Source organism: Vigna radiata, chromosome 8 (genome assembly GCF_000741045.1).
Source record: "Vigna radiata var. radiata cultivar VC1973A chromosome 8, Vradiata_ver6, whole genome shotgun sequence".
NCBI lineage: Eukaryota > Viridiplantae > Streptophyta > Magnoliopsida > Fabales > Fabaceae > Vigna > Vigna radiata.
Window position 1 is genome coordinate 15332635 of NC_028358.1, and position 10672 is coordinate 15343306.

The window sequence follows — 10672 nt, forward strand, 5'->3', positions numbered from 1 at the left end:
TTCGAGTCTCTTGGGAAGAACGATATTGGGTTTTACCAATTATATTACTTGAACGATTTGGTACACTTGCCAATCCGTCAACAAGTTTTTGGTGCCGTCGCCGGGGACTCGAGGTTTATTTTTCTAGTAGTGTGAATTAATTGAATTTGACTTGGTTGTAATTATTTTTGTTTTATTTTTATTTAATTGCGTTTTATTTTATTTTTCTGTAAAAGTGCTTTTAGGGTGTGTTTCTTGTGTATGCATGAAACGATACATACTAGAAGCAGGAGAAACCAGCAACCTCCGTTACAAGGTCTACCATACAAGAGGAGAAAGAGACGTTCTTCACGTGAGAGATCTCCTTCTCCAGAAGTTATTTTGCAGTCTTCGCGTGAGACTTTTGCACCAGATCTTGAGGAGATGGCCAACCAACCTCCTCCTAGACGTACTTTGGGGGACGCATGCAGTAGGCCCCTTAAATTTCAACAGCATAGCGGTTCCAGCTGACAATGCAACCAGCATGGTGATGAGTCCGGCGCTCATCCAGTTAGTCGAGAACAACCAATTCCATGGACTGTCAAATGAAAATCCTTACAAGCATTTGACTATATTTTGTAGTGTCAATACTCCAAAATCACCAGGTCAATAAGATGAGAAGAACTCCTTCCTGGATGTAACATGCAGTGTAGCACCACTATCAATTATCCACATGCTCTCATCAGATACAAGATTAATAGTGTCATAATCACGAAGGCAAACAAGGTCACCACATGTAGTAGTAGTAACACGATCACCATCATCATTATCTTTTTCTCTTTGCTTACCCTTTTTGTCTTTGTTCTCTTTGTTCCACAAAAAACAGTTCTTCTTTATATGCCTTGTTTTGTGACAATAGTGACACTCCACATTCTTGTACCGAGACTTGGACTTGCTCCTTCTTTTATCTCTACCACTACTTTGTTCTTTCTTCTGGCTTCTCCCCCTGTTCTTTATAATAAACACTTCTAAATGAGATGAAGTACCCTGTGTCTTCCTTCTCATCTCCTCACTAAGAGCACCACTCTTTGCCATTTGCAAAGAAATATTACCATTAGGGGTAGCACTTATCATGGAAACCCAAAATATCTCCCACGAATCTGGTAAAGAGTTTAATAGGAATAATCCCAATAGATCATCATCAAATTTTATACCCACTCCAGCTAATTGATCATAGCGTTCTTGAAATTCACTCAAGTGATTTGAAATAGGAGTTCCTTCTTTGTACTTCAACTCCACAAAATTTTTCAGCAAGTACAATTTATTAGTCCCTGACTTAGAGGCATACAAGGAATCAAACTGATCCCATAAGCTTCTCGCATGTGTCTCATTAGCAACAAAATTATAAACATTGTCATCAACAAACTGTCTGATAAATCCACATACCTGTTGAAGTTCAAAATCTCATTCTTCATCTGACTTGGATTTCGGCTTATTGGAAGCAAAAATAGGAGGATGCAAAATTTTCACAAACAGCAAATCCTTCATCTTGCCTTTCCATAAGTGATAATTTTCTCAATTCAAAGGAATCAATTTTGTATGTGCCTCCATCATTCACGCAAATTAAACAGTCCCTTAACCTAAGAGCTCTGATACCACTCTGATGAGGGAAAGGGCCAAAACAAATATAACAACTTGGCAAAGAGTAATAATGCAGCGAAAATTCAATCCCCCTTCTTGCGAGAATCTGCGAGGAGCACCAAACAAATAGAACAAAAATAGAATCCAAAGCACAAAGAGACACCAACAATTTTTAACGTGAAAAACCCCTCAATGCAAAGGTAAAAACCACTCTGATCAATAATAGGATACAAAAGAGTCTCCAATAATAATACCAAAAGGTATTTTCAATAAGCCAAATTAACTAAGCACAAATGCTTACAAATAAGAACAAAGAAGATGAAAATTCTCCAAAACAGGGCTGCTGTTGCGGGATCGATTTCTCCCAAACTAGACCTCCGATTGATGATCCGAACGGTCAAATTGAAGAACCATATGTCTGGAACCTACTGTCCAAAAGTCAGCTCGATCCAACAGTTAACAACTTCACACCGTAAAAAAAACCAGTGCAGGTTTAGGTTTATGCGGAAATGACTTTTGCCTCTCTTCAAATGACTCACTTGTGCTCTACTAATCTGACCCATCTCATTTTGACCTAATGAGATATAATGGACCATAATATTTGGACCTATTCTCCACATAAGAAGGGAGCCCAATAACCCAACATTTAGTTTTTTACACTATTTTATTATTTCATGTTTGGTAATAACGTTTGTTTCAATTATTCGTTTTTAGATTTTCATTTTTGTAAGGCGGTGTTGTGTTGGTGGAGCATTTCGCTCGCGATGGACAAGTTTAACGTGCGATGCCATTAAAGCTATGTTCCGGGAGCTCTCGAAGCTGTGATGTTTCTACAGAAAGGTGAAAATACACTAAAATTTCCGTATTGAGTGAACATAACATATTCTTGTGTGTTTTTGTTATTCTTGATTCTTGTTTGTTTTGTTATTCTCGTATTATCCACGTGAACTGAATTCTTTCTTTTTCTCTACAATGTATTATAGTCATATAAGGTGTCCAGAACTAAGGATCTGAAAATTATGACCTGCATTAATATCTTTTCAGGTTGTGGAAAATGAATTTTTATACACAATTTCACTTAAGGGCCAGAAGACAGGATTTTATGCAGATCAGCGTGAGAATAGACAGTTTATATCAACAATTTCATATGGTTTAAAGGTTCTTGATCTTTGCTGCTACAGTGGTGGTTTTGCTCTAAATGTCGTGCGTGGAGGTGCTTTAAATGTCACTGGTAGGTTATATATTTTTAGTTCTCATTTTTTTTCTAATAATTATCTGTTTACAATTGACATTATAATACTGTTGGATTTGGTTTTATGAAAATTCTCTTCCAAATTAGAGATAAATTTTACAAAAGTTTTTTTTTTCAATCTTTTTAAAGAGCTTTTATTTGCTTTTCTCTTCCAAATGTGTAACTCTTGCTCCTGCTACTTCATCCTTTATAATTAATGTGATATGTTGGAGCAAGTGAAGATTTGCTAAAAGATAGCACTTATGGTGCCTGCTGAAAGTGATGCAGAAAAGTTGGAGTCGAAACATAATTCTGTCAAGCAATATCTTGTTAAGAGGGACTCTCATATTCGCACTGCATATGGTAAATTCAATGATTATTTTGTTATTTCATAACTTTATATTCCTTTCTTTGAATCTTGCAGTTTTGTTCTCTGTTATTGTATCAGTCTAATTTTTATTTTGAATACATGTTCATTAATTTTTATTTCAAAACTGTATGTTCATTTTTTATTTGATCTTAATTTATTTACTTATTGATTTATTAGTTGTTTATCAGTTACAATTTTTCTCTTTTAGGGTTCTAGAGGAAGAGTTTGAAGGCTTTCAAGACTCATAATTTATTGACTATTAGTAAGTATATGACAATAGATTCCATTGACTTGTAAGTATAAATATGATTAACTTATTCTCATGAGAACATGTTGAATTAGTTATATAATAATGTACAATAGCATTGTAGAAGAATAGATAAAAATGATAATATATATTTATAAATATTTTTAAAAATTGAACACACATAGCATACCATAACATATATTATTATATAATGATTAAACGTATTCTCTCATCTAGGATTGTATCTCAACAAAGAACAAATTAGTATTTATAAAATCTTTCAGTGGCATATATTATAGCATAGAAGTTCATATCATGATTCTGATTAACTCATCTTTTCTATGGATAGTTCTTGTTGGGCGTATAGTGGTTGTAAACCTTCTATATGATCTAATGGTATTTTTTTTTTCTCAATATGGTTTTACTTTTTATTATCTTTCTATGTTAACAATTTTAATTTCATGGATTATACATTATGGTGTTTGTCCATTGCATCAATTATTTCCTAATTTATCATGGTTTTTGTAGTAGTGTGTTTATATAAGTTTCCTGTGTCGGCTTATCTCTCTATTTATGCCTATAATAGGTTGTGATAGGTTCTCCTATAGGAGGACAATTTCTGACAGAATGCTTGACGAGAAGCTTGGAAGCCAAAGATATCACAGTGAGTGACGAAAACGAGCTATTTTAATCTTTTTTATGATCAATTAAAGTAGCTATATTATATTTACATTTTGTTTAGCCAACACCTCAATATTCATTCAAGAAAAAGAAAATAAGTCTTGAGAATCTTCAGGTATTTTTAATTCTTTTTTCCTTGAATTTTGAAGTTTACAATGTCGGGGGTGTTAACCTTGAGGTGTTGTATTCCTTTTTCATCTTTTCAAGCCTAATGCACACTCTTGATCTAGAACTTTATTTACCAATTAATTGTTCAAGTTTGATAAGAATGACAGTCTTGGTTGTGGTACATTGCTGGAATGAAAAATGTACATCTATTTTTCTTTCTTGCGAATTGATATCTTTATGACTTGTGTGTTTTTTCTGATTCATAAATATTAGACCTTGATTTTCCACATATAACATAAGGCTACAAACTCTACTGCTAGGTATGTATTCCGTCCATATTTTCTTATGATGCATCTCTGTTTTTCAAAACTGCATAAATATTTAAAGCATTTCTTTTTTTTAATGCACAAAGGGGGAGAGATATACATGAGTGTATGAGAGACAAGTCTATATGGAGAGAATTGTTGCATCATACTTTATCTGCTTGATATTTTTTTGTTGTATATGCAAAGTAATTGAACTGTTTTAATTGTTTCTCATATATGCTTTTACTCAGTCATATGTTAATGTGTACAAACATAGTTGAGTTATTAATCATTGTTGTCCGTCATCAAAAAAAGGGGAGATTGTTGTGATTGTTAATACACACTCAAATATTTTCCTAGAATTGAGTCTGTTATTCATTGATAATTGAAGGCCTTTAAATAGCGGTGATATTTACAATATTACGGGAATAAAAATAAAATATCAATTATCTTAAAAATTAAAATCTCCTTAATCTATCATAAAATAATATTGTACCTAGATAAATTAAAAATCATAACTAGGTATCCCTATTTTATCTCTACCAAAATCAAACTAAATATTACTAGACAAAAAACTAATAAATTATTATTATTAATAAAACTCTAAAATTTAAGTTTATCCCAACACACACTACTCCATCTTCACTATAGTTGAACAACAAGTTACTTCCATAAAGAAAAATGTGATTAATATAAGTGTTATACATACGTTTAAAGTAGCAATAAGTGTAATACAACATAAATATTGACTTTATAAAATTGCTCAAGACTACCACACATAATCAGCATAGGCCCAACCAAGAACAAGTGTTAAGAAAATTATACACCCCTATAGAGCAAACATAAAATTCAGGTTTTAATGAATGTTCCTGAAAAAACATTGGAGAAAAAAAAGTGAGATTTCATTTTATGGAAACATAAATAATCATCATGCAATATTGAAATGCAACAGTTATATTGCCATACTTAAGACTGCCACAAATACACATAACCTATATTCTGACACTTAAGGTTCCTGTAGGTCCTTTGTTATTTCCATTTTATTCAACAAACATGCAATTTTACAACATTAGCTTGAAATGTAGTTCAAGGTAAATCTCTTTCAACAATGCATAATTTTATATCTCACTTCTCTATAAGAAGGAGCACTATAATGTGACTTAATTTCCATACATAAAATACACACATCATAAAGGCTTAGGTTAAAAAGGCTTTTATGCTTTTAAGAGAAAAAAGAACCCAATTAATCAAAGGCTACGTAGGAAAATCACACTCAGGAAGGACCTCCATTCCAAGATACCGCAAAAGGTTGCTGAAGACGTCCTTGATTCCTTTGAGAAGAAAAATCTTTTCAAAGGTAGTTGATGAAGATAAAGCAACCCTGGCTCCATATATCAGATATTAAGGACAAATATTTGATGATACATATAAGAGCAATTGTCTCCATAAACACCCTATCATAATATCAAACAAACAAAATCTTTATTAGATGGCTAAAAGCTTCCCTTGCTTTCTTTGATCTACATTTTATCATAAAAATAATGAGAAACAAAACCTAACACAATGATAAAGACAAGCGATGGGACTTTGAGAAAAAAACATATAAGGAAATTATTACATAATTGATACAAACATAGTCATAACATTGATGGTGGTCAGCACAATTTAGAACTCTAACAAATAACCACATAACTAAAGAAGCAGCTACCACTAGTCCAACATCATATAATTTTAAAGTAATGTGTAACAAAAATTTGGTGGCCTTCATTCAATCGATCTTACGTAGCAAAATCGCCAAGGCTCTCGTTCGTTAAAGAAAATATTCGTCGTGCCAAATGATATAAGACCTCGTATACCTCTTATAGACCTGAGACCACTAAAATATGAACATGGTCGAAGCGATCAAAGGACCCGGTCCAGCTCATACATAACCAATATTGGAAATCCCAAGAAGACTTGGTATGTCGAGCCCTTAACTCTCTATAACAAGTCAGACGACTATTTTTTTTGGTAACAAAGCCTATTTAGCCAAACAGATGTGGCCTTTCCATGTCAGTTCAAGCCAGCATTCCCTCGACGAGTATGGAGAAGGGATGGTTCCTCCTAACACGAGCATTTTGGAACCTTTCCTTGTACATCACTTTGATGATTGAAGCATTACTTCCCTAGTAGATCCAAATGTTGCGGGAAGAAGTCTCTTACTAGAGCTGCCCTTCAACACTCCCCTCTACACAACACTTTTTCTCAAAAGACCCTCTAATCTCGACACGCTCTCTAAACAACACAATCTCTTCTTGTGTCTTTGGTCATAAACGATACAAAAGAAGTTGCACTCAAGGGAAATTGTGTTGATCCAATGACTTACATTCTTGTTGAAGATGCTTCTGATGAAGAAGCCCTTAAGATGTTGGGTGACATAGTGGTTATAAACGATGATCAACCTCCTAGCCTTACCCCCAAATCACGTATCCTTACACCTCAACCTACTAGCCCACCTCTTTAAATAGTTATCCACATCCTACAACCTATAACAACACTTCCACCTAACACCACCTTAGTCTTACAACTCTTAACCAACGGACCCTTCACCTCATCCATTCTCAATCATGTGCACTTCATCATTGTTGACAATAATCCTTCAGATAGAATTTTTTCTTTTTGTAATGTTTATAGCCAATATACAAGAACAAGACACCAAATTCGCAATCATCATCAATATCCTCAACAACCTAGCCTCCCAGGTTTTCCCACCTAAAATTGTTACCCCAGCACCAACCCAACCACCATCACTACTGATATGATCATAGATGGGCAAGAATGAACCCATTTATGATCATATCAACTACCACCACCTCCATCCAGACCGTGATGTTCTTATTTCCATGTTAACCAGGGGGAGTCTAGAGTAAATCGTTTACGCATCTAGGGTGAGTTTACCGTTTAGAGAAAAAAATCATTGTCTCTTCCATTTCATACATCATTTGAACTTTGATACAACTTATCTATGTAGATACTCTTATAAAATTCAATCTAAATTGCTTACCATTTAGTTTGCTCTAATTCTTTGATTTTTTTTTTTGCTCTTATTTAATTCTTGTTATTCATACTTTGAGACTTTACATTCATGTGATTATATATGCTCTGAAAAATTATTCATGACTTATGGGAAGTCATATATCATTCATACATATTCCCATTGCTTTAGTAACATGTGCTCTTATACATATCTATGATATGGTATGATGATCTCATATACTTTGATAGTTTATGTGAAAATGTTCTATATTGAAGACATTTGCTTTTGTACATTGTTCAATAAAGCCTTACATGTTTTGATAAATCCTTGAGTAGATACGTTGATGATATTATACTGTATAATTGCTTTGTTGCGCTAGTATGAATATCCTGCTCTGGTTATATACAAAAAGCTCTGACGTAATAGCATGATAGTTTTTACAAACGTGCTTTCATCGGTCTCTTATTCCTTTTCGACAATGGTCTCTAATATCTATTTAACGTTAGCAGGTGTATTTGTTAAAATAAAAAAAGGGGGAGATTATTAAGAGAAAATCATTTAATAAGACAAGACTGTCTAGCAACACTTGTTTCGAAGTTTAACAAACAATGTTTAACAAAATAGCATCTAATAAAATGAATTGTCTAGGATAAACATGTTAAATGCTATAATAATATAGACTTTGTCCTAAAAGCTCAATGTTACTCTAACTACATAACTTGTGTTAAACGATAAGTACATGTATCTTGCTTAAACGCTTAATAACGTCTAACGTATTAAATGCATGGACGAATAATACTCTTTTGTTTATTGTGTTATGTTCTCTTTACTTGTGCAGATCACAAAAGTACAAAGCTTTTTCAAATGTTTTGCATTGTACCGAAAGAATGATAAGAGATAGGAAGACAATTATGGAATGTTTATTCAAGTGCTTTACGCTCTACTTATCCATACAAGTTATATATGTAAAAGCACATAGCATATAACTTCTTACCGAAAGGCTACCTACCTACAACAAAGTCAATGCAACTAAGTAACGAATGTTTTTCGAATAAGGCTGTAAAAAGAGGATCGCGTGAAGAGAAGACAAAATGAATAATGCGCTAAATTTTAAGCTATCATTTTCTCTCAAGCTCTCATGGTCTGACACTGTCTTTCAAAAATGGAAATTTTTATTACAAGTCTTTAGATTTATTTCTATTGAAAACTTATCATCTCTACGAAAGTTATAATTTGTACTTGTTTTCTAAAAAACCTTTGTTGTGCTTATATATTCAACGGTAAATTAAAACAGTTGGTTGTTTAACTCAATGGAGTTAAGCGATCTAATCTGTTGAACTAGTGAGATACCAAGAGTGGTGAAACTTGTCTAACCAATTAGGTTACTTGTAAAACCAGAAGTGGATTCATGCTTCAGTTTCATTTAGAATTGAGGCCCACTACAGTTTAAACGCGTTTTTCTGACAGATCTTAATCGGCGGCCTAGAAGTCGTCTGTAATGTAGTAATGAAATAAATTACTGACAACTTAGGAGCCATTGGTAATGTCTTCGATCAATTTTGACCAAAATAAGATCTTCTGTCTCTGTAATTCGTTTCCCACCAAGCCCTAATCTTCGTCTCGTCTCCAAGGTCAGAAGCAAATCATCAAACCCTTCCCCTTTAATTACACTATATGGAATTATATGTTTGTTTTTAAAACATTTATGAACTTTTTAAAACATTAATGCAATGCTTGATATGTTTCAAACTTAATTACTTTTGTTTTGAATGACCATACAATAACAATTTATTTTATGTTATTTTAATATGAAATCATTGCATTTGATGAATTGGGTGGATGAATTGAAAATTGAGAATTGACGGATGAATTGATAATTTGCAGGTTGATTTCTTACGGGTTAGTCACAATGCCACTGCATTGGAAGCTACTTTGCTCATTAACGAAGCTACACTGTTTTGAGCCATTGGTAATGTTCAGTTTTGAGCCCAATTACCGACGACTTAGGCCATCAATAATGTTAAGTTTAGTGGGTAATTACCGACGGCTTCTAGTCTTCAGTATTTAGCGACGATTCAAAATCTTCAATAATTACCGATAACTTCTGGATATGTTTCTATTATTGAGTTACAAATGGCTAAATTCCCTTTTTTTACTTCGTTGGAATATGTTCTGATTGTTGAATTGAATTACAATATTCAAAATAAGCCAAATTCTTCGTAAAAATTAAACTACTAAATGAAAATAGTTTGTTGTAGATATTTTCTTAAAAAATGATATGACCTTTAATCTATTTATATTAGTATTATTGGTTTTCTATTTTAATATATTACTTTCATAAATTGATAGTTAAAATGGAAATAAAGCATATGAACTAGTTAAAATTGAAATAAAACATATAAACTTGCTTTTGAAAAGTTAAAAAAATAATAATAGAGATAAGTCAAATGGAATATGTTGTGCTCTACTATTTAAGAAATTATATCGAATTGATTAACGTTTTAATCATGAATGTTGATTCATTAGACCATAAAATTGATAAATAAGTATAAAGTTAAATTAAAAATTAGTAATTAATGACATTAATTACTTTACAATTTTTTTCTTTATGTTCTTAAATTCTTTTGGGAAATAAAAATGTTCTTACAAGTGCTTATTTCTTGGGAAGATTTCGATAAACTTCAACCATTTCAAGTCTTCAATTTTGGATATATTTTTGTTTTAAAAAAGTACTCATCCTTTTGGAGATATTTAAATATTTTTGTTAGGGAGAAAACGCGGAATGAAGACGCAGAAAAATTATTTTGAAAATGAAAAAATTTAAATGTTAGGGACGGTTGCAAGTAATTAATCTCTTTCACACTTCCAAAGCTCAAGAAGTATTTATGTCGGTTTGGTTTCTCCCGCATGAATAAATATCAATTGAAATTTTCTTTTACCTGAAATAGAACAAAAATTAAATTGAAATAATTTTTAAAATATTAGTTTATTTAAAATTATTAATTTCCTATCATGTAAACAAAAGTTATCAACTTTTAACTTCAATCTTTAGTTTTGAGACGTAAAAGTATATAATAATAATAATAATAATAATAATAATAATAATAATAATAAT

The 10672-nt window shown here is 32.3% G+C and overlaps 1 protein-coding gene across 1 annotated transcript in view; it reads right to left on the reverse strand.

Annotated features, from left to right (window-relative positions):
- Window positions 1–1593: 1593 nt before the first annotated feature.
- The window catches only part of LOC106770282 (beta carbonic anhydrase 5, chloroplastic-like), a 15110-nt gene continuing 6031 nt past the window's right edge, over window positions 1594–10672 (reverse strand). The window contains exon 7 of the mRNA XM_014656100.2: window positions 1594–1705. Coding sequence (XP_014511586.1) covers window positions 1594–1705 — 112 coding nt within the window. The remainder of the gene's footprint in view (window positions 1706–10672) is intronic.